Source organism: Schistocerca nitens, chromosome 2, assembly GCF_023898315.1.
Source record: "Schistocerca nitens isolate TAMUIC-IGC-003100 chromosome 2, iqSchNite1.1, whole genome shotgun sequence".
NCBI lineage: Eukaryota > Metazoa > Arthropoda > Insecta > Orthoptera > Acrididae > Schistocerca > Schistocerca nitens.
This window is the reverse complement of record NC_064615.1, coordinates 666,470,809-666,496,278: the sequence shown is the minus strand read 5'-3', so window position 1 is coordinate 666,496,278 and position 25,470 is coordinate 666,470,809. Positions and strand designations below refer to the sequence as shown.

General features: G+C 40.0%; 1 protein-coding gene across 1 annotated transcript in view; it reads left to right on the top strand.

The window, feature by feature from the left end:
* LOC126235233 (Down syndrome cell adhesion molecule-like protein Dscam2) overlaps positions 1–25,470 on the top strand; it is a 263,828-nt gene that overhangs the window by 11,832 nt on the left and 226,526 nt on the right. The window contains exons 4-5 of the mRNA XM_049943965.1: positions 7,526–7,810; positions 10,695–10,866. Coding sequence (XP_049799922.1) covers positions 7,526–7,810; positions 10,695–10,866 — 457 coding nt within the window. The remainder of the gene's footprint in view (positions 1–7,525; positions 7,811–10,694; positions 10,867–25,470) is intronic.

The following is a 25,470-nucleotide window of genomic DNA, read 5'->3' as shown; positions in this document are numbered from 1 at the left end:
GAATTTTACATAATCAGTGTTGTATAGATTTTATGTTTCTGTTTACTGTCAAAAATGACTGTTCACCAATGTTTCTGTTCAAAATATATGTTTCCCTCTCTCAAAATGTTAACTATACATTACCCAAAATCTAAGACAGTTGAAGATACTACCTAACTTTTTACAAAGTAGTGACAGGATAGGAAGAAGAGTAAGTGACATATCCACTGAAGTGTCCTAGACAGATCTTGAGATCCCCTACTTATCTTCTGCAAATTTTGAAAACTAAGTTTTTTGGATGTAAGGTTTCAAGGCAGTAATATTTCTCAAAGCTCAGAGTTTTCTGGACTTAGGATATACCAGTCTGTGTGCATTGGGGTGGGGGATTTCAACTACTTCAAAGGGTCCAATGTTAATATAGAAGAATTTCTTATGTTCGGAAGTGAGTAATTCTGATCATTCATGAGTTTTAACAAGGACCAAGTCACCAAGATTTATCTGAGTTTTTTTACTTTTTTTTCATGTTTATTTTTCCTAGTGTCACCTTGTTTCTTCATTATGTTCTTAACAATTTCTACCCTTTCCTCGACTGAAATGGGTGTACAAGTTGGGAAATCTATGGATTCATTTATGAAATTTGATGGCTTCCTACTAAACATAACTTCAAAAGGGGTAAAATCTGTAGTTGATTGTTGTAAACTATTTATAACATCTTCAAAATCTGCAGTGTGTTTAATCCAGGATGTATGTTTATGGCTACAGTATGTTCAATACAATCTCCCAGTTTCTTGCATGCTGCTCTCTGCTGGGTTACTGGATAATTTATAGGCAGATATTAAAATGTGTTTAATTTTTGTTCTTTGTATCATATATCTCCAATTGTTTACAATGAATTGTGACCTGTCATCTGATAAGATGGCTTCAGGTTAACCTATTGTAGGGATATACTTGTTTTCAGCTATTAGTGCAATTGTGTGGCTAGTGGCTTTCCTAATAGGGCAGAGTTTAATAAATTTTGAGACAATGTCTACCATCACCATAATGTAATTGTATCCTCCTTTTGATGTTGGGAGGGGTCCATAAAGATCAACAGCCATGAGACTTAATGGTTTTTCAATGTTCATAGCTTTCATGACTATAGCTAACTAATTAATTTTTCAATAAAGTGTTCTGGTCAGCATAGTTTCTGAACATCTGAGTCTTCTTGGGTTCTATGAAACAGTATACCTTTGGGCACTTTGTAGAATTTTGCAACTTTACCTTCTCCTGGCTTTCCTAATGGGCTCTTAACTAGTTTCCAACTGTTATCGTGATTTTGGTTCCTTGTGATGTCATCACAAATGGCTTTAATAGTTTTCTCACTCTTTACTCCTTTCATGTACTTAAGTGTAAACTCTTTCTCTTCCTCTCAGTCATGAAGTATTTGGTCATTCTCTACAAGTAATCGAGATTATGCACTGCAATTTTGTTATCTGAATCTTTGATGTACCTAATTTCATAATCAAATAGAAGAAACATTGTCCACCTGGTTAACCACCTGTGGTACAACCTACATTCTTGTAAGTAACTAAGTGCCTTATAGTCAGAAAACACTATTACTTTGTGGCCTAGAAGGTACCTCTTAAATTTTGTAAAAGCCCAATGTACAGCAAGAAATTCCTTTTCAGTCACTGTGTATTAATGCTCATGTTTTAATACGATTCTACTCACAAATGCTTTGGAACAACACTTCCTTATTCCATTTTCTTCATTTATTTGAAATAAATGAGCTGCTAAGCTATAGTTACTTGAGTCACAGCATAAACAAAATGGTAGAGAAAAGTCTGGTCTAAATAGGATCCTACCATTGCACGGGGTTTGTTTGATCTTTTCAAAAGCTTCCTGACAGTTTTGATCCCATTTTAAAATTACATTTTTCTTAAGTAGGTTACTAAGACAAGGTGTGGTTAATACTTAGTTGCCTAAAAGTTTTTGGTAAAATCCTACTAAACCAAAAAATGATTTCAGTTGCTTCCTATTCCTTGGGTATGGGGCTGGTAACTTAGCAATGGTTTCTATCTTTTCAGTATAAGCAGAATACCTTCTTCAGAAATGTAATGACCTAAAAATTTTATTTCTTTCATTCCAATATTATATTTTTCTAGATTTAAAGTGGTACTCCCTTCCCTTAATTTTGAAAATATTTCCTTCAACAACCGGTAATTATCATCTCAATTTAAGTTACATGCCAAAATGTCATCTACATAGGTAGCTAATTTAGATCTCAGTTCTTCATCCAATACACAGTCCAATGCTCTAATGAATTCAGCCAATGACACAGTTAAACCAAATGGTACAACCTTGTACTGAGAAACTTACCATTGTACAAGAAGACAGTATATTTTCTAGATTCTGGTGACAGAGGTATTTGATGAAAACCTGATGTCAAATTTAGGGTACTCATTAGTTTTATGCTCTTGAGTTTATATAAGACTTCATCCATATTTTCAGGGAAACCATTTTCTCTTTGTACATACCTGTTCAAAATCCAAGAGCCCATAACAATTTTAACACCCCCCACATCTTTTAGAAATACTGACTATCAGGTTATTCTATCCACTTTTACTCCCTTCTATACTCCCAAATCTTTCAAGTTTTTGTAACTCTTTTTCTACCACATCTCTCTTAGAAATTGGAACATCATATGGTTTTTGAAAAAATGGGGTATGAGATTTCATCCTGAGATCACATTCAAAATTCACGACTATACTTGGTACACCACTAAAAACATCTAAATACTTATAAAGTAAGGATTTAAGTTCACTTTTCTGTCCATAATCTAAACTGTTTGCATTTGTGACTTTTTCATTTAACAGTATGTATGATGTCATCATATATACTTCCCTCCTCTAAACACTCTGTTGTAAAAACTTCCTCTTCAATGCAAGTAAATTTATTTGCCTTACCTTTTAATGGACTGCCCCGTACTACAAGAAAGGTGCTTGTACAATTTTAGCATTATGACCTAAAATAAACAGAGATTTCTCTTTCCAGTTAATTACTGCATTTGTTTTATGTAGCCAGTCAACCCCTAAAATTACATGCTCATTCCAGTCCTGTACCACAAGAGACCCATGGGTAAATGTAGCATCACATAATTTGTAAAGATATGCAAGCCTGGACTTTAATTTGTTTACTGTGTCTGCAAGTTGTTCCTCTAGCCTTGACTCCCACAGCAGGTGCTTCTAAATAGTTAGGATGTTGTCCGAGTTCTTTACTCAAAGTTTCTAAAATGCCTTAAATCTGACTACCACTATCCAAAAGGCACCTCCCTTCCCAGTTCCAGATTTTTAGATTAATGTAAGGAATTTTGATCTGATCATGGGTATTATGCTCAACAGGTTCAGTAAGTAAGTCTTGTTGTATTTCATCAAAGTTATTCAGGTCAACCTCCATATTTATTAACTGTTTAGCTGTCTGATTGCTAAGTTTACTTTCTTACTGTTACTATCTACGTCACATAAATGTAGGATCCTCTCTCTAGCTTCCTTATCATAACAGTGTGAGTTTTGTTCTGAACCTTTGTTGCATTTTCCCTCAACATCACTTAAGTCTTGAGAATGGCTCAGCAATTCTGATTCTTTAGTTTTTAGATGACTTAAATGTTCTGCAAAAAAAAAAAAAAAAAAAAAAAAAAAAACCTTTGTACCATTAAGTTCAATTAATTCTGAAAACTCTCCATCATTATGATCACAACTTCACTTCTTCCTTTAAACCAACAAAATATTTCACATCTCCAGCACTATCATCAGTCATCAATAGTACAATCAGCATCATCAACATCTGCCTCCTTCACAACATCATTATCAATAACACCATCATTTACAGAACTATAAGTTATGCTCTTACCCTTGGTATTATCTCTTTCAGCTCAAATAAATCTTCAAGAATATTATTTTCACTACAGTTAGTATACACATTTACCTTGATATAACCCCTCAAAAAGAAGTCTAATGGTGTGACATTCAGAGTGTGTGGGGACTCTGACCCTCTCAGTAAATGTGTCTTTCAGCACATCCTGTACATTCACATTCCACTGTGGGGGTGAACCATCATGCTGGAGGAGGATGGACAGCTACAGCCATTTGATCTGTGGTAGCATGAACTATTCATGCATGTTCAGGTAAACATTTCGTATTATTGTTTTCTCTGCAAAGACCAAGGGACCTATCACTCCACTGTGCATTAGGCCACACCAAACATTAAACTTCTGGCTATCACGGATGTGTTTGCAGGTGTGGAGCCAGTTTTCAGAGCCCCAAATCCTAATATTGTGGAGATTCACGTATCCAGAAATGTGGAACTTTGCTCCATGTGAAAACAAGCACTTTTTCATGTAAATGTTGTCAGCATCACTGGATGTTAGTTGTGGAAAACACCAATACATACCACAGAGGACCAATGTTTGGCTGCAATGCTTGGACCATTTGCACCTTGTATGGAAGAAAATGTAACCGTTTATGTAATGTGTTATGGACAGTGACTATGATTCTTCCAATCTGCATGGTGCACAACAAATTGAGTTTTGGAGGATGTACTAAAATGAAGCTTGGACTCAGTCAACACATGCTTGAGACATGGGGGGACTTTCACTTCGAGGAAAGTCTTCAACACTGTCTGTCCCTTTACAGTTTTGAATCATCTCACTATGCTTGCTTTTGCCAGTGGTACCCTCCCATAATGGCAGCAATAATTATGCAGTGCCATTGTCACAGATTTGGATTCTGCACACCAGATGAACTGGTTTCTACTATTGTGTTGCCATCTTGATGCTGTCCAAGTCAAATCTATAACAAAGTACAAAGAAAAAGTTTACAGTAATAGCTGCAGTAACTGCTCCTGCCAATATTAATCTCATTCAACATCCCTGAAATCTGATCTTCTTGATATTTATGGAAGAAGATTTATGAATCAATAAGTGCATTGCTGAATCATCTGTTTTTTGATCTGCCATCTGCTAGCTAAGATAGTTAAGGTTGACTAACTAAGCAGCTGTGCCAAGAAACCTATGGGTAACAATCAAGATCATTAAGCCTCTGTTGAAACAATTAATCCCATCACCCACTATGCCTAGTGTTTAGAGTGAACAATTAGTAGCTCAGTTAGAAAAGTAGCAGATTTATTTAAAATGAGGTTCATTTTTAAAGTAAGAAACGATTTGTAATGGAGTAAGAGGAACTTTAATTTATGAAATAAATAGTATCACAAACTACAATAAGCACCATCCCAGTGTCAAGGAACTCTGCTGCCTGACCATTAAACCAATTAGCAACAGTTTCTTTCATCATGTCATGATCTTACAAGACCTTCCCACCAAGAAATTCCTTCAGTTTCGGAAACAGGTGAAAGTCTGATGTGCCAAGTCATGGCTGTGTGCTGGATGATCCAGTAATGAAACTTGTTCAGTTGCACATTTGTTCTTGCTGCAACATGAGGCCAGGCATTCTTGTGAAGCAGAATGATGCTGCTAGAGAGCAGTCCCTGCCACCAATTTTTAATAGCATGCCTAAGCTTTAACAATGTTTCACAATACCTCTCAGTATTTATTGTCATTCTTCTTGGCAAAACATCTAACAGAAGAATGTCTTTCCAGTACGAAAAAACCGTGGCCACGATTTTCCATGTTGAAAAATGTTCATAGTTTTGCTGGGGAGTTTCAATGATGCCACTCACTGGTTTGATGTTCATCTCTGGAGTGTAGTGCACAATCCACATTTCATCACGAGTCACATTTGACTCATGAACTCGTCACCATCCTTGAGATTGCGCTCCAAAACAAAGAAACCAGAGTGTTCATCATCATGAACATTGTCCTTTCTTCATTAAACAGCCTACACCATTTATGCACATTTGTGTCATTCATTACACCTGGACCTTTAACTTCAACAAGCTGCCATTGAATTTCAGCAGGGTTAACGTGTTTTGTATTTAAGGATCAAATAACCAAGCACACTTCACAATCAGCAGGATTACTGACTGACAAAGCAGTATAACCATGCAGCCAACACTGACAGAGAAGTGAAACATAATGGTGGCATAGTGAGAGACTGGCCAAGAGTAGATGACCATGAACAGATGCCATGTGAGAGGATGTACGGACATGACACACTGTAGTTCTTACTTTAAAAATGACACATGTGTAATGTCTTACTTGACATTACTTGCAGTTTTCAAGTAAAAATAAGCAAAATTAAAGATTCTTTATTAATATCACATCATCAGGCCTCATGAATCAGTAATGAAAGATAATAAGAGTACATGTATCAAGTAAAACTTATGAGCTTATACAGAATGTTTTAAGTTCTCCTTACAAACATCTAGTACATTTACACTGCCAGACAGATAACTGTTTGAATGTAAAAGTCAATATATCAGGAACAGACTGGTGTAACTGAGTGTACCAGTGCTGGTGTACATATAAAACATACACTATCCACTTTTAATGTTACACCTCTCCTTCCACTGAAATTTGCATCATATTATGCAATTAGTAGAGTTGTTAAAATTAGGCATTGTTATTTCATTAGTTAGTTCCTGCCCACTATCCTTCCCACCCATCCCACAGTGGTATTCTGCCGTCCACTGAACTCACACAATATACTTGTTCATCCCTACACAACCCCTACACCCAAACCCTTATCTCATGGCTCATACCCCAGAAATAGACCTAAACGCAAGACCTGTCCTATACGTGCTCCCACTACCATCTACTCCAGTCCAGTCAAAGTCATTACCTATCCCATCAAAGGCAGGGCTACTCCCATCATGCACCGGTGCTGCTTCTCACAGTGTGGCCTCAGTTGCCTGAGACTGCAGTCATGTGTGTGTGAATTGCATCGGAGTGAGTGTGTATGTGTGTATTTTCCATCTAATTCTAATGAAGGCCTTACTGTCTGAAAGCTATATTTGTAACAGTCTTTTTGTTGTGACTATCTGCGACTCAGCATCTCCGCTGTATGGTGAGTAGCAAATTTCCTTTTCACAATATCATTAGTTAGATGGTTACAAATGAAATCATTACCAGAGCACTAAAAATTATCACTATTTCATCCTCTAGAGGGAAACATGTTGTTTTAAATGTTTGCTCTGGAGTAAGGAAAGGCATCTCTAGATGTATTTCTGTTCAAACCATTTTCTACCTGGCATCCTCTACACATCGTAGGAGTTTGTAGGTGGTGATTTGATTCACTTCATAATACTGATGCATACATATATATTTCTCAATTAACTGCACGTATGTGAAGATTGTCTCTCATGCTAGGAGAAATGCCTTCAAGACATGAATGAATGAACAGTAAGTGTAATAAAATGTATAATATTGTTCTAACTACTTTGGACTGGTAAAATATTTGTTCAGTTTAAAACTTTTATTATTCACATTATTATATCTCTTCATTGTACACATTTAGCATAGTTTTTGACTGTAGGAAGTTATGTAATATGAAAGTAAAGTAACAACTGCAAAATTGAAGAAAAAGCAGATTACCTTCAATTGTTTCTCTTCTAGAGGCTCCAGCCATTGACCCTATACCCACGAAATCTGATCTTCAAGAGGGTATGCGCATACATCTGAACTGTGTAGTTACCAAAGGGGATTTTCCAATTACATTTCGCTGGCTAAAAGATGGATCAGAGATACCTTCAGCACTAGCTGTGACTGAGAAGAGTCTCGATGATTACTCAAGAGCATTAACATTCAACAGCCTATCTGTGCTTCATTCAGGAAATTATACATGCCAAGCCTCAAATGCTGTTGCAACAACCAACCACACAACACTGCTGGTAGTAAATGGTATACCTTTCATTTATGATTGGGAATAACTCTAAGTATCATCTCAATATAAGCTCCTTTTTTAAAAAATTTTAGGTAAAGGATGATCCATAATACATGCATACTACAAATTTTATTCTTGTAGCAGTATCAAAAATATGGTCCTCATTTATTTGTATTCATAATCCTGTGTGTCCTTTGTAATTTCAAATATTCCAATTATTTTACGAAGATTGTTCTGTACATGTTACTACATCACAATACAAAATATGTCAAATAGTTTCAGCCATATTGCAGCAATATTTCTTAGGGTGAAAATAACTGTGAAAATTCTGTCTTCAAGAACAATAACTAAGTAAATAAACTGTTTTGCATTGTAACCATATGTTATAGGTTGGAGCATGTATCAGGTTTAAATGATCTCAATTTTTTTTACAGAACAGTAATTCATATGAAACTAAGGTAAAACAAAAGGAATTCAGTTCTCCAGAAATGTCATAGAGAAAATTATTTTGACTTAAAAGCTGAGTGAAAGAAATATAAAATATGAATCATAATAAAATTGGTTGATTCGACCACTACTCTTGCTTTCCATATGCCTCTTCTTATCGCTTTTGACCGCTTCTCACTTTTTTTGCTTCATTGTAGAGAAATGAAACAAAAACAGGAGGCTTTAATTTGAGAACTTATAAAAAACTATCTGCTGTGCTTTATAGTAGTCATAACTCTTTGTTATATACAGTCTTTTCCTCCTTCCATGGTGTAATATTGTCTCATTTTTCCTACCTTGTCTGGAAAAATATTACACAACTTCCTCATTGCCCAAACTGGTTATTATACTTGATTTTTCACTAATTCATTTTTCCTCTGATATAGTTGAATTAGTAAATGTATTATGTTCTCGTTTACAGTTGATAAATATTTCAGTTTATTTATTCTTCAGACATTTGTTGCCCCAACTAAAAACTCATAATTTATTATCTTATGTGGAAGAATTTGAAGAATAGATATATGGAACCACCACAAAAATCTTGAGGAGAAATGAAAGATATGCAGTCACATAAGGATGCAATGTAATACAGAATATTCTGCAACAACATAAACAGGAAGTCTGGTTTGTTTGCTTTGGATTTTAAATGACCCAACTTTAGACATGAAAACATACTCCTTAGCTTGGCTCTGTTCACCATCATCATGCTCTAGTTACTTTCATTAACTTTTGTGTTGTTCACAACAGGCTTTTTCTTTTCAATGCTCTTGCATGATCAAAGCTAAACTCACTCTCTCTCTCTCCTCTCTCTCTCTCTTTCTCTCTGCATCTCTCTCTCTCAAAGCTCTTTGGATTTATGTACAGGGTTATTACAAATGACTGAAGCGATTTCACTGCTCTACAATACCTTTATTATTTGAGATATTTTCACAATGCTTTGCACACACATACAAAAACTCAAAAAGTTTTTTTAGGCATTCACAAATGTTCGATATGTGCCCCTTTAGTGATTCGGCAGACATCAAGCCGATAATCAAGTTCCTCCCACACTCGGCGCAGCATGTCCCCATCAATGAGTTCGAAAGCATCGTTGATGCGAGCTCGCAGTTCTGGCACATTTCTTGGTAGAGGAGGTTTAAACACTGAATCTTTCACATAACCCCACAGAAAGAAATCACATGGGGTTACGTCGGGAGAGCGTGGAGGCCATGACACGAATTGCTGACCATGATCTCCACCACGACCGATCCATCGGTTTTCCCATCTCCTGTTTAAGAAATGCTGAACATCATGATGGAAGTGTGGTGGAGCACCATCCTGTGGTACGTTTAGCTCCCTGCTTGCTTTATTTGTCGACTTCCACGGGCTACGCGTGAAACTTGCCCACACGCGTTCTACCGTTTCTTCGCTCACTGCAGGCCGACCCGTTGATTTCCCCTTACAGAGGCATCCAGAAGCTTTAAACTGTGCATACCATCACCGAATGGAGTTATCAGTTGGTGGATCTTTGTTGAACTTCGTCCTGAAGTGTCGTTGCACTGTTATGACTGACTGATGTGAGTGCATTTCAAGCACGACATACGCTCTCTCGGCTCCTGTCGCCATTTTGTCTCACTGCGCTCTCGAGCGCTCCGGCGGCAGAAACCTGAAGTGCGACTTCAGCCGAACAAAACTTTATGAGTTTTTCTACGTATCTGTAGTGTGTCATGACCATATGTCAATGAATGGAGCTACAGTGAATTTATGAAATCGGTTCAATCATTTGTAATAGCCCTGTACTTTGTACTAACAGTCTAGATAGTTTTTCATGTTTAGCTCCAGTTCTCCAGGTAACTTTGATGTTCTCCCAATATATATTGATGCCCTCAATCAATGCTTTCTTTTTATCCTCCATCAGAAGTGCTCTTAGTCTTATGGGTGCTTATTCCACTCTCAGCCCCTGGTGGTTGAGTATCTGAATTTAACCTGCTGCACCACTGTTTTTACTGAGATACAAACTTGTGCATTCCCAAAACCAGCTCAGTTTTGTGCTGTTTATGGTTATAAATTTCCAGATTTTCTTGGTCAGACAATTGTTGTTCCTTCTGTATATGTCCTCATAAATCAGTAATCTTCTCTTTTTAAATGGTGATTTTATTTGATCTGTATTTCTGTACAGTCCTTTGCTAGATCTCAGGCACCTTTGTTCATCATCATATATATTGCCCAAAATGTTTTCCCCATATCCTGCAGTGCCTATTTAACTAGTGACTCACTTGCTGCACACATGGGTTCACAATATAAAATTTGTTTCTAGACACAGCAAATATTTTACAATATCATTAAATAATATTGAATTTCTAGTGCATGAACTTTTTCTGTTGCATTGAATATATAATTAAAATAAGTTATAAAGCAAGGACTGTTATCTTTCAGTACCCCCATCATGGAAAGTAGAACCCAAAGATTCAGAATCTCTGATGGGTCAGAATTTATTAGTTTCTTGTGCAGCTGAGGGCTCCCCTAAACCTACCATTAGATGGACAAGAGAATCTGGAATGCCACCATCAACATATGAAGATCTCAGCCATACTATGAACAATTACAGGTAAATCTCTTTCCTGCAGGTGTGCATTTCACATCACAAATATTAATGCAAACAAACTGTTCTTATTGCTGGAGTTTTTTTAGCAATACACTCACAACACAGCTAACTTTACCAGGAGAAGTGTCTACTCACATACATCTGAAACTTTTTGGATTTGTTTTTCTGTGCATTTACAACATATCTTTATAGGTCACAAAATTATGTGTCATAATTTTATTTCAGTGACTGCTGTTTCAGGATTATACAGGGTATTACAAAAAGGTACGGCCAAACTTTCAGGAAACATTCCTCACACACAAATAAAGAAAAGGTGTTATGTGGACATGTGTCCGGAAATGCTTAATTTCCCATGTTAGAGCTCATTTTAGTTTCTTCCACCTACGCTCAATGGAGCACGTTATCATGATTTCATGCAGGATACTCTACCTGTGCTGCTAGAACATGTGCCTTTACAAATACGACACAACATGTGGTTCATGCACGATGGAGCTCCTGCACATTTCAGTCGAAGAGTTCGTACGCTTCTCAACAACAGATTTGGTGACCGATGGATTGGTAGAGGCGGACCAATTCCATGGCCTTCACACTCTCCTGACCTCAACCCTCTTGACTCATTTATGGGGGCATTTGAAAGCTCGTCTACGCAACCTCGGTACCAAATGTAGAGACTCTTCGTACTCGTATTGTGGACAGCTGTGATACAATACGCCATTCTCCAGGACTGCAGCAGCGCATCAGGGATACCATGCGACGGAGGGTGGATGCATGTATCCTCACTAACGGAGGACATTTTGAACATTTCCTGTAACAAAGTGTTTGAAGTCATGCTGGTACGTTCTGTTGCTGTGTGTTTCCATTCCATGATTAATGTGATTTGAAGAAAAGTAATAAAATGAGCTCTAACATGGAAAGTAAGCATTTCCGGACACATGTCCACATAACATAGTTTCTTTCTTTGTGTATGAGGAATGTTTCCTGAAAGTTTGTCCGTACCTTTTTGTAACACCCTGTATACACTATGTGATCAAAAGTACCCAGACACCCCCCAAAACATATGTTTTTCATATTAGGTGCATTGTGCTGCCACCTACTGCCAGGTACTCCATATCAGCAACCTCAGTAGTCAGTAGATATCGTGAGAGAGCAGAATGGGGCACTCCACGGAGAACATGGTCAGGTGATTGGGTGTCACTTGTGTCATACATCTGTATGCAAGATTTCTGCACTCTTAAACATCCCTAGGTCCTCTGCTTCCGATGTGATAGTGAAGTGGAAATGTGAAGGGACACGTACAGCACAAAAAGCATACAGTCCAACCTCATCTGTTGACTGACAGAGACAGTTGAAGAGGGTCGTAAAGTGTAATACACAGACATCTATCCAGACCATCACACAGGGATTCCACACTGCATAAGGATTCACTGCAAGTACTGTGACAGTTAGGAGAGAGGTGAGAAAACTTGGGTTTCATGGCCGAGAGGCTGCTTATAAGCCACACATCACACCAGTAAATGCCAAACGATGCCTAGCTTGGTGTAAGGAATGTAAACATCGGATGGTTGAACAGTGGAAAAATGTTGTGTGGAGTGATGAATCATGGTACGCAATGTGGCGATCTGATGGCAGGGTGTGGGTATGGCAAATGCCTGGTGAATGTCATCTGCCAGTGTGTGTAGTGCCAACAATAAAATTCAGAGATGGTAGTGTTATGGTGTGGTTGTATTTTTCATGGAGGGGGGCTTGCACCCCTTGTTTTATTTGGCACTATCACAGCACAGGAGTACATTGATGTTTTAACCACCTTCTTGCTTCCCACTGTTGAAGAGCAATTCTGGGATGGCAATTGCATCTTTCATCACAATCAAGCACCTGTTCATAACGCAAGGCCCGTGGTGGAGTGGTTACACAACAATAACTTCCCTGTAATGGACCAGCCTGCACGGTGTCCTGACCTGAATCCTATAGAACACCTTTGGGATGTTTTGGAATGCCAGCTTCATGCCAGGCCTCCCCAACCAACATTATTACCTCTCCTCAGTGCAGCACTTCATGAAGAATGGTCTGCCATTCCCCAAGAAAACTTCCAGCACCTGACTGAACCTATGCCTGTGAGAGTGCAAGCTGTCATCAAGGCTAAAGGTGGGCCAACACCATACTGAATTCCAGCATTACCGATGGAGGGTGCCTCAAACTTGTAAGTCATTTTTAGCCCGGTGTCTGGATACTTTTGATCACATAGTGTATATACAATTTTTAAATGAGCCCAGTCTTTTTTGTTTGAACAGAAAACACACTGAGGATTTATCTGTAAGAATAATGCCTTTTATTAAAATAGAATTTAATTAATAACAAGTGTGTGTGTGTGTGTGTGTGTGTGTGTGTGTGTGTGTGTGTGTGTGTGTGTGTGTGTGTGTGTGTGTGTGTGTGTGTGTTTGATTTCTTGTGTCCATACTGAACAATCATAGCAATAATGAAGATTCCTGGATAGAGCAATACTTGAAAAAAAGGGAAAGGCAACTGCTCATCTATTCCAGATTGACTTGGTGCATAGACACATGCAACAGGAAACAGTTTTCACTAGCTTTCAAGTTCTCTTACTCTTCTTCTAGTAGAAAGTACACGCATTCACACACAAAACCATACAGATACCCAAAATGCATGCTACCATGGTCACAACTACACTGATTATTGATTACTCAGAGTACTTGCCAATTAATGGATGCATGGAGGGGGTAGAGCAAAGATGCATAGAGCTAAGAGGGGGTTGTGTGAAGTAGGAGTGGGAAAGATAGATGACACAGAGGTTGCACAAGATGAACAGAGTTCTGAAAGGATAGAGAATATAAGAGATATTGAGAGAGGAGAGTGGGGAGGTAAAGGGTTAATAGAGAGAAAGGTGGACATGGAGAGTGTGTCAGGGATGGAAAAGAGAATGGGGGAGGGGTGGAAACAGGCGGGGGGGGGGGCAGAAAAAGATAAAGGGGTGAGAGAGGGGGCGAGGGAGAAGTAGAGGGACAGAGAGGGGGGAGTTGGGAGAAGGAGATGGGAAGAGAGAGAGAGAGACAGACAGAGAAAGAAAGAGATAGAGAGCCCTTCATCAGGGGGAGGGGCATAGGTGAAGAGTGGTGAGAGAAGGCACCAAACAATGGAAGGGATGGTATGGAGAATGACAGAAGAGAAAGGTAAAAGGAAAGGGAAAGGTAATGTTTATTTATCAGAGTTTTTTATTGTTATTGCATTGTATGATCACTCATCACTTATAGTCACATTGAAAGGGCACAGAAATTTTGATACTTAAAATCCCGAAATCTGTGTGAATGTACCATGCTAAAATTTCTGCTCCCTTTATCATGTATAGGAATGAGTAAATATGCAGAGTTATAGCATTATTTCAGGTACTGATTCATGTTATATGATGTTATTCTGTCCTTCAAAATATATCAAGCACACTATAAACACTTACTCACACGGACCAGGAGCAACTATGTTGCAAATAAGCTTCACACAACGTATCTGCTGGCATCTGGGCAGTCATAAACAGTTTTAGAACCTGCAATGACAAATCCTGTATGGACTTAACTATTAACCACAATGGCATGCTCATAAAAGACTAACTGGAAATTGTAAATATTTTAAATGAATATTTTTCTTCTGTAGGGGAAGCCATAAATGACAAACATAAAAATATGCACTACAGTTTTAAAGGTAATACATGTGACCATAGTATATATCTAGCCCCCACAAACTGTGCAGAAATAATGGGCATCATTAGCTCTCTAAAACCCTCTAATTCAGCTGGGCATGATGGCCTAAATATTAATGTTTTAAAAGCCTGTAGCCAAAATGTCTCTGTACCTCTGTCTGTAGTAGTCAACAATATAATAGAATCAGGCACCTTTCCAGACAGACTAAAAATAGCACAGGTAACACCCATTATTAAGAAAGGTGACAACAACAAAATAGATAACTACAGACCAGTCTCAATCCTTCCTGTATTTTCCAAAATAGTTGAGAAAATTATATACAACAGGATTATAAACTTTCTTAACAAACACAACCTGCTGTTTGAAAATCAAAATGGATTCCTAAAAGGTAAATCAACTAGCACTGCAGCTGCTCAACTAATTGAAGAGGTGTTAGGGGGTATCGAAAGCAGGGAACATGTGGCAGGTGTATACCTAGACCTGGAAAAGCCTTTGATTGTGTGAATGTTGACATCCTATTAGACAAGCTATGGAACATGGGCATTAGAGGCGCTGATTATGACCTAATAAAGTGTTATATGAGCGATAGAAAACAGTTTGTCCTGCTTAAAACGGAAAGTGGTGTCTACAAATCAGAGATCACTTGCATAAAATATAGCGTGCCCCAGGGCTCGGTGTTGGGCCTCCTTCTGTTCTTGATCTGTGTAAATGATATTAAATATTGTACTATAAATTCCAAAATTGTTCTGTATGCCGATGACACGTCCATCGTGTGTAAAAAGGAATCACGTAATTACTAGAGGCCGAGTGTAATAATATGATAAAAGAAATTGTTCAGTTTTTAATGAAAGCCACTTAAATGTAAGCACCAGTAAAACATGTTTGATGGAGTTTAACAAAAGTAGTTTGAATAATGAAATTAAATTATACATTGGCAATGAATTGGTACAGAAAGAGTCTAGTGTAAAATTCCTTGGCATAACAATCCAAAGCAACCTGAAATGGGACACGCATATTGACTCCCAAGCAACTAAGTTGTAAAAAAAATATATTGGCAATCAGTACTATTAGCAAGTTCTGTAGAGACACTGTAGTCCTAAAGACTGCATACCATGCTCTTTTCTCCTCTCACTTGAACTACGGTATTGAATGTAAGCGTAGGCTTCCGCGGCCGTTGTCTTCTTCAATAAAATTCTTCAGGGTATCAGACCGCATCGTCATAATTTAAAATGCGCCAACGTTTCGGCCAGCGTTGCAGCTAGCCTTCATCAGGGCCTTACGTTAACTGCTAAATGAACACACTTGGTTCCTTAAATAGCTGCACGAGAAAACCGTGTCGTTACTTGATTGGCTGTAAAAGGAGGGGGAGGAGGGGTGAAAGGTATGCTTTATTGGTGTTTCCTTTATTATCTGTCATTGGCTGAAATAGCTGTTTTCTATTGGTCTTTATATTAATCCACCCCATTGGAGGAGACGGACGAATAGCGAACAGGTGATGGCTGTGACGTCACACTGTTTCCATGCTGTCCAGAAGCCGGCTGCAGCGTGCCATTGCTTTGTGTGCTCGCGACCACTACTGCGGCTCTCCGCGTGTCTGCATGGGCCGCCACGGCTCTGCCGCCGCTCCATAGCCCTGCTATTGCAGGCAGCCAAGACCTCGGAAGCTTGTACCCGTCCTCTCTATTCATGTTGGCGGGTCTTTTGGCTATTTCTATCGCCTCTCTAATCTTTCTTTTGAAAGTGAGAGGCTGTTTCGCCAGGACGCGGGCTTCTTGAAAAATTATTGGTTTCCCGCACTCGTCTCGGTGTTCCGCCACTGCTGACTTAGTGTGTTGTTTCAGGCGGATATATCTTTCATGTTCCAAGAGCCTTGTGCTAATCGGACGTCCCGTCTCACCTATGTAGACTAATCCACACGCACAACCAATTTCATACACGCCAGCTGTGTGTAGTTTGTCAACTGCATCCTTGGTAGAACCGAGCATGTCTGATATTTTGTTTCTGCTTCAGAAAATTGGTTTGATGTCGGCTTTTCGTAGAATTTTGCCAATACGTTCGGTGACCCCTTGTACATATGGTAACACAGCAATGCTCTGTGCCTCCTTCTCCTCTTCCCTATTAGTCTTCTCCCTTGTCGACATGGTGCTGTCTATCATCTGCTTCCCATAGCCATTAGTTCCGAAGATGGACCTGAGGCGTTCAAGTGCTGTCTTCAGATGTTCTTCGTCGCTTATCCTGTACGCTCTCTTCGTTAGCGTCTGCAGGGCGGACTTCTTCTGCGTGGGGTGATTGTGGGAGGAGGCGTGAAGGTACCTGTCCGTACTGGTTGGTTTCCTGTACACTTTGTGGCCAAGTTTACCATCAGGTTTTCGATAAACTTCCACGTCGAGAAAAGGCAGCACCCCATTCTTCTCTGTTTCCATTGTAAACTGAATTTTCCTATGCTGTTGGTTAAGGTGCTTGTGGAAGTTCTGTAACTCCTCTTCTCCATGGGGCCAGATGACGAAAGTATCATCGACATAGCGAAGCCAACAATTTGGACGTAATGGTGCGGACTGGAGGGCTGTTACCTCAAATTATACGGTATTGAAATTCGGGGGGCAACAACCAAAGCTAATCTAGATAAGCTACTCATTCTTCAAAAAAGGGATGTGAGAATAATCTGTGGACAAAAATATAGGGAATCTTGTCGCAACTTGTTTCCAAAAACTTAGGTGTTAACTGTTATAAATACGTACATTCTAAAAGCCATATTGCTTGTGAAAAGACTGCACCCAAACACTTATTCAGATTTCCACCAGTACAATACTAGAAATAAAGAAAGATTTTACATTGGCAGCCACAGAACAGCACTTTACAAAAAGGGGCCTCAGTACGCAGGTATAAAATTCGATAATGCACTGCCTAGTGCAGTCATGGCTCTTCCTACAATTAAACTGAAACATCAGCTTAAGAAATTTTTAGTAAAACACCGTTTCTACACATTATAAGAGTACCATACTTATATGAAGAACAACAAATGCTTTGTGAAATTATGTGAATAGAAATCAGTAAACATCTTATTGTAATTTTGTTGTAAATTAATGACATATTCAGAAGAATGTGTCTCATTCTGGATGTGTCTTGTGTATTGTACAAATAACTTTAATCATTACGGTTTCTTTGTACATGTGCAGTGTACCATTCGATGTTGAATAAAGCTATTATTATTATTATTGTTATTATTATTATTATTATAACTAACATTTTACGAATGTATTGTGTATGTTTGTCTGTGTTTGGTTTTGTGCACATTCTGTCTGAGGTATTTGTTGGGCTACGGGTGGTGTTGGGGTATAGCAGCTGATGTTCTGACATCAGAGCAAGTGCAGAGAGACCTCATTACCAACCACAGATCCAAGGAATGTGCTAGACAGAAGATTACTGGAACCATAATGAACAATGCTGAAGAAGAAAACATTGAGCTTGGATGTATATTTTAAGCAGTCTCTTGATAGACCTGTCTTATGACAGCATTGCAAGAGACTTCATATTCTGTGTGACTGAGTCTGAAAATAAAGCAATATGTTAACAAGAACTTATGTCTACCAATTTAAGTAGAATGGGTAAGTAACTGTTTTGTGTGGTGTGCTGTGATTCAAGAACTGTATGAAAGTGTTGCACTATCATCATGGTCACAGTGTAATGCAGTGTCACTAAAAATTCATGCAGCTCCCCTCCAGCACAATCAATTTGTAACTGACCATGTTAGTTATCAGTGAATTTACTGCTTCTTGCTCCTGTAAAAGCATATTATAAAACTCCCTGTAACTTCCTACATAGTTTCTAAATAGCTCATGTCTATCATTTATTTCCATTTCATCACTTCAAACTTAAGTTTTCATCTTCTTATTTTCAACTTTTTAGCTATTTTTTCAGTCATTCTTTTTGTCTCCCAGCCATCCAACCAAGCTGGTTATTATAATCCCATCATTTCCAAAAAATCTCCTTTGCCTTAGTGAAACTCTATTCACAAATCTTTTTTATAAAATCTTGTGTGGCATGTAGCAGTCCATCTAATAGGCTTACTGTTAAAATTGGCTGTTACGCATCCTGGCACAATAACCTTCACCCTATCTATTTTCTTCAGTCTCTCACCCCCACTAGTCTGGTCTTTCATAATTACATATTCCTAGCTCAAGTTATACTTGACAGTCTCTACTACTTTCCCAATTTATTTTACTTTGTGACTGTAATTTCATGAATGCTGTCACCGCACTATAAATTGTTGCCCTTCAGCAGTCAGAACAGCATTCCCAGTACCATCTGAGGTTGCTGGCCTAGTTACTCTTGTTTTATGCCCACATGGGATTACCTCTAACCAATAAAGAGGCTACCTCTCCTGTCAAATCCTCATAGCTCCACAACCGTGCCTTGCTGACTTATTCCATCTTCCATATTTCCAGAAACGTCCTCCATCCTCCATGAAGAACACTGGCCTGAACACTCATTCCATAACACTGTTCCAACCTGTCTGCCAAACTCTCAGGAATTTTTAAAGGTTTCTTTTCTAGCCCAAAATCTACATTCAACCATGCTGCACTTGCTAAGGACCTTCTGTCGTTTACTTGTTGTTTGCAGAGCAAAAATTTCTTTGCCAAGCAACCCGCTCTCCCCTCCCCCAGCCCCCATTGACAACAGCCAACGAAAACCTCACATAGAACGTTGTTTAAAAGATTAAAATATGGTAATTCAAACCTCCCAACAACTGCTATCCTCGTCCCTTTCCAACCAGTCACCACTGGTAATCTTTCAAGAATTCCTCACTTCTAACCCGGCCTCATTCTTTCTTTCCTACATCCCTCTATAGTGGGTCCAATATAATTTTTGTGAGGCATGCAGCTACCTATAAACTGAAAACCAATCAATACCTTATCATCCTTCCACTGCAGAGCCAGCATCCATAGATGTCAAGGTTATGAGGAATAAACTTCCTAGTATGGAATGGGCAGCAGCTGTCAAAAAGGAGGTACTGTTGTTGTACAGGGCTCTTGATATGAACAGATGTAATTATTGAGTCACTTGAAAGGCAGAGATCAACATCTAGTTATGAATCATAGTGGCTTTGAGCTTGAGGGTCTTCACCAACTTTCCGACACCTCTACACTCAAACCTTACAACCATGATTCCATCCTATAAGTCCAATATGACCTACAGCAACCCCTCAAGGCTTTAGGTACATCTCAAAATCTCACATCCTGAATCTATCTCTCTCCTCACTGCAAACTGCCCCCCATAGACCTCCCTAGTAGTTGTCCCCTTTTGGCTTGTTACAATGTTTGTTGACCAGCACCTGCAAACTTATCATCCATAGCTCTCATCCTACAGTGCTCACTTGCTTCAATGCTATTCCACTGTTCCTGTCTATTTATAACTGGCCTCCTTGTTCTCCACTGTGGATCCAATGTCCTTGTAAACCAACATCTCCCATGCCCATGTGGCCATGGAACTTTACCTTTCCCAGGATTCTCCTGATACCAAACCCACCACCTCTTTCCTAATTCTCTTTGCCAAATACAAGCTGACCCTCAATTATTTCACTTTTGATGATCAGACCTATAAACAAATCTGCTGTACTTTTTAGGCACTATCCTGTGCTGACTTATTTACAGGCCATGTGAAGGAATCCTTCCTATCCAGTCAATGTCTAGAACTTTTCATCTGTTCAGATTCATTTCTGACATTTTCATGATCTGGACTAATTCCAGGAACAATCTTTGCCTTTTATTCCATGACCTTAACATCTACTCCCAAACCCAGTCACCTGGTCCTTCTGAACTCAACAAGCCCCCTTGCTAGATGTCAATCTCCACCTGTCAAGTGACTCAATAATTACATCTGTTCATATCAATAGCACTGTACAACAACAGTACCTCCTTTTTAACAGCTGCTGCACATTCCATACTAAGAATTTTATCCCTCATAGCCTTGACATCCATGGACACAGGCTCTGCAGTGGAAAACAGTAGTTGTTGAAATATTCCAATAACCTTACCAGTGCCTTTATTGACAAACTATATCCTATTAGCTCACCCACAAACAGGTCTCCAATGCTATCTCCTCCTTTGACACCAACAGCCACCAACTATAACTCCTCTACTCTTCCAGTATCACCCTGGACTTGAACAGATCAACCACATGCTTCACCCAGGCTTCAACTACGTCTCATCATGCCCTGAGATGAGGGATATCCTACTCAAAATCCCACCCACATCACTCAAAGTAATATTCCACTGTCCACACAACTTACAGAACATTCTTGTCCATCACTGCTCTAATCCTGCTCTTAGTCCTACACCCCATGGACACCCTTATGGACAGTCCAGGTGCAAGACATGTCCACACAGCCACAAACCAACTCATGCCACAGCTCAGTCACAGGCACATCCTATCCCATAAAATGCAGCACCATGTGTGGAAGCAGCCATGCTATGTATCAGCTGTGGTGCAATTACAGTGCAGCATTGTATGATTGTAAGTGGGCATGACAACAAACCAACTGTCTACTTGCATGAATGGCCATAGACACAGTGGCAAACTGCAAACTGGGGATCATCCAGTTATTGAACTTGCTCTGCACCACAACACAATTGACTTCAACAGCTGCCACACTATGTGACCCATCTCAATTATCCCTTACAACACTCTGCATTACTTTCTTTGAAATACACTGGTGGGAACTGTCTCTCCAGCATATCATGTTTTCTCATTTTCCTCCTGGCTTAACCCTAGAACAGTCAGTCTGGGTCTGTGAGACCAACTAGTTTTTGTTTCACTGAATTTATATTCTTATAGTTGCTGACTTGGCTCAAACACTCTGCTAGCTTCCTCTAATATCTAATAGAAAGCTAAAATGAGGTTTTGCTTTATTTAGTGATTATTTGGCAGTCTTCCAGCCTGACCATTTACATTACTAATTTCTGCCAGTGTGATCCCATTTATATTTTGGTGTAGGTCTATCACTGAATTACTTTGGTAACTATTTGTGATTTCCTAAAACTGAATGATCATTGACAGTAGTTTTCAGTTTAAAATGACAAGAGAAAATCTTTCATCAATGAAATTTACAAGATTTTATATACTGATGAGAGTAACCCCTCAAAACTCCTTTCATCTTGTTGTGCAGCCTCTGAGTCATCTATGTTTCCCATTTCATCTCGTTATGCAGCCTCTGAGTCATCTATGTTTCCCACTTTTGTCTTGCTCTGCCCCGCTGACCACTCCTTGCCTCATGCATTCTTCCCTATACTCTTTCCACATCCATCAAGTCAGGCAGTTGCTCTCGATAATGATTAATCAATAATATGTGTCACCATGGCCGTTATAGCTTGTGTTTGGGTGTTTGTGTTCATCTGTGTGTGAATGTGTGTACTTTCTACTAGAAGAAGAGCCAGAGAGGTTAAAAGCTAGTGAATTCAATTTTCTGTTGCTCATGTCTATGTGCCACACATCATTCTGCTATAGTTTTGTCTTTACTGTTATCTTTTTTACCCACACAGGCTGCTTACAGCTCTTTCATGAGTTCATGTGTGGCACACATGAGACCCCAAGCTATTGTGATCCTTTCTCCCTTCCACACGGCCATCCCTCCCTGTACTCAGTCCTTCCTCTCTGCTCTTGCCTTTCCCTCCCTTGGTGTCCTTATTTAGATTGGCCTGGCTATCTTCCTGGTTTCTGCTATCTCTTACAATTTTGTTTCTCTTTTTTTACATCATCTTTCCTTTTTGGCATTTTCATTCCCAAAATGAGGTTTGAACTCCCATTCTAAATTTTGTCTCCATAGTGTGAATCAACTGAGAAAGAATGTCTCACTTACCATCTTCAGTTTGTGGCCTTACTGACCCTTCCATCTTTTCCTGGATGCTGTTGCTCTTTAACACTGTATAGCCAATCCACATGGTGGGCCCGGACAAAACAGGGATAACATTTCTCATACCAGAGCTGCTACCTCCCTGTGTATACCTAGGAGTGGTTGCTTGTCATTCTGGAGCATTGGAACTCCTGGCAATGGCCACCATCCCAGATGGCCCTTGCTGTGGCTGGGTGGCACCCACGGTGAGAGCCCTGATCTCAGTGAGTGTTATCAGGGCTGACACTTTGCAAATGAAATGCATTAAGCTCCAAAAAACTGGCCATTCTTCTATGGCTGTCTCTTTAGTTTGGAATGGATCATTTAATGCTGATTCTTATGACCCCGTGGCCTTCCCTTTCCTGGCTGTGCCCTGGGAGGAGGGCCAGGCTTGCCAGATTAAGATGAAACCCTTTCCTTGCTACCTCGTCTGTACCAGGACTGATTGGAACACTTTCACTGCCATGAAACTGCTATTTTTCATGGAATCTCTCGAAGATATGTTTGGTGAAGTGGGCTCTCTGAATAAGATGTGGTCCATTTCAGTGCCACCCAGACTGTGGTTGTTTGTGCCTGCATTATGTTGGTGACATCCAGTATCCATTGCTCCTTTGCCTTGTGCTTTGGTAAGGTTCAGTGTGTCATTTTTCATTGGGACCTCATCCTTCAAACTGATGAAAACCTCTGGGCCAAACTGGAATGGCTCAGTGTTCATTTTGTTTAGCATGTTCGGAGAGGCCGTAAGGACAATTGCATTGATATTGCAATATTTGTTCTGGCGTTTGAGGGGCATATCCTACTGAAGAAGGTCAAAGTTATGTTTTATCAGTGTGACATGAAGCCATATGTCCTGCCATCCTTGAGGTGTTTTTGATGTTTGAGTTTTGGGCACATGTCTTCCGCTCTATAGCGGACCCTCTATGCAATGAATGTGGAGCAGGAGGGGATCCCCTATGTTCTGCTGCCCTATGCATTAATTGTCACAACCATCACTCTCCAAGCTTTCCGGAGTGCCCATTTTATAAGAAAGAAAAGAAGATGGAGGAGTATAAGACATTGATTGTTTATCATACACTCAGTCTCATCAGAATATGACCTCTTCACCATGTGTCTGTGACATCTTCTTTTGCCTCTGTTACATTCTTTTCCCTCCTCCCTATCTCAGTCCTGCCCTCCTCTCCTCCTCTTCTCCTTCCCTGCAGTTCCCACAAATCCTCCCCTCCAGGTGCCACTCCCCCTACCTGTTCAGAAAAGTGTCCCCTTTCTTTGATGCTTGATGGTGATGGGGCCTTCTCCCGAGACCCCTCCTGCCAGCATCTCTCAGACCAGAGGCTTGCTGCCACAAGTCAGCTGCAGGATCCACAGTCTGTGCACCCCAAGGTTTCCCACTCTCTATCAGTTCCAGATCTCACTGAAGCCTGCTCTGTCTAGGGCCTGCACTCCTTGACCTACAGAAGAGAAGAAGAAGAAGAAGAAGAAGAAAAATCATAAATGCTGTGGTAAGGCCCCTCCATTGCCCCTGGAGGTGCCGAGTCCCTCCTCACAACCTGAGTCGGACCTCCTGTTTGTGGATGTCACACCGTCCTTGATGGTGACAGATGGTGGCCTTGCGGCAGACTGGTTTCAGTCCATTTGCCTCACATTTGGATCCCCATTCAATGCTTATTCAATGGAATTGTAATGGACACTACTGTTACCTTCCCAAGTTGCGATTCCTTATTTCCTTTTACTTCTCCAAGAATCTCATTTTTCTAATGCTCACTCACCGACCCTTTGTGGGTTCCATGCTTTCTGTTGGAACCAGGTCAGTCCTTTTGAGGACTACCAGTGACATCTGCACACAGTGATCTGTATGGACATTGATAGTAAATGGATCCTCTTTTGCCCCACATTGAAAGAGATTGCCATCTGGCTCCACTAGGACTCTGCAATCATGGTTTGCAGTCTCTATCTTCTTCCTGTCAAGCCACTTATGTCTGCTGTCCTAACTGCTCTTCTTCAGAAGTTCCTCCCTCCCTCTTTTTTGGGGATTTTAATGCCCCTCACTCAGTGCTTTTTCATCTAGTTGAGGATTCATCATTCACCAGTTTCTTGCAGACCACTACCTGTGCCTTCTTAATGATGGTTCTCCTGCTCATTTTAGTGCCACCTCTGGCACTTTCTCTGCCGTTGATCTTTTTCTTACTTCACCTCCCCTCCCCCTCACTTCTTCCTTCCTTATGTTGGCTGCAGTGCGATGACCTCTGCGATAGTGACCACTTCCCATCGATTATCTCATGTCTTTTCCACCTCTCAATGGTCTGGTTACCCCACTGGGCTTTCCATCATGCTGACTGCCCTCTATATACCTCATAGGTCATGCTTACACCTCTTTCCCAGGTGGTATTGATGAAGTCATCTGTGACGTGTCCAGTACAATCATTTGCACCACTGGCATTACTGTCCCTCGCCAAAGGATCCCTTTCATCACTGTGATGCTATCGCCATCTGTAATCACCACTGATCATTGCAGTGCCTTCTGCTGCAGCTGTCCTCTGCTGGTCTTAGTGTCTTTAAATGCATTCATGCCAAAGCCTGTTACTTAATGAAACAGCAAGTGATTGTGTTGGGAACACTTTGTCTCCTCCCTAGGATCTTCCATCCCTTCATCAACGGTGTGGACTACACTCCGCCTTTTCTGAGGTTGCGAGCAGTCATCTACATCTACATCTACATCTACATTTATACTCTCCGTAATGCTATCGCGGTTACCAAATAACCCTGTGACAAAACACGCCGCTCTTCTTTGGATCTTCTCTATCTCCTCTGTCAACCCGACCTGGTACGGATCCCACACTGATGAGCAATACTCAAGTATAGGTCAAACAAGTGTTTTGTAAGCCACCTCCTTTGTTGATGGACTATATTTTCTAAGGACTCTCCCAATGAATCTCAACTTTGCACCCACCTTACCAACAATTAATTTTATATGATCATTCCACTTCAAATTGTTCCGTATGCATACTCCCAGAT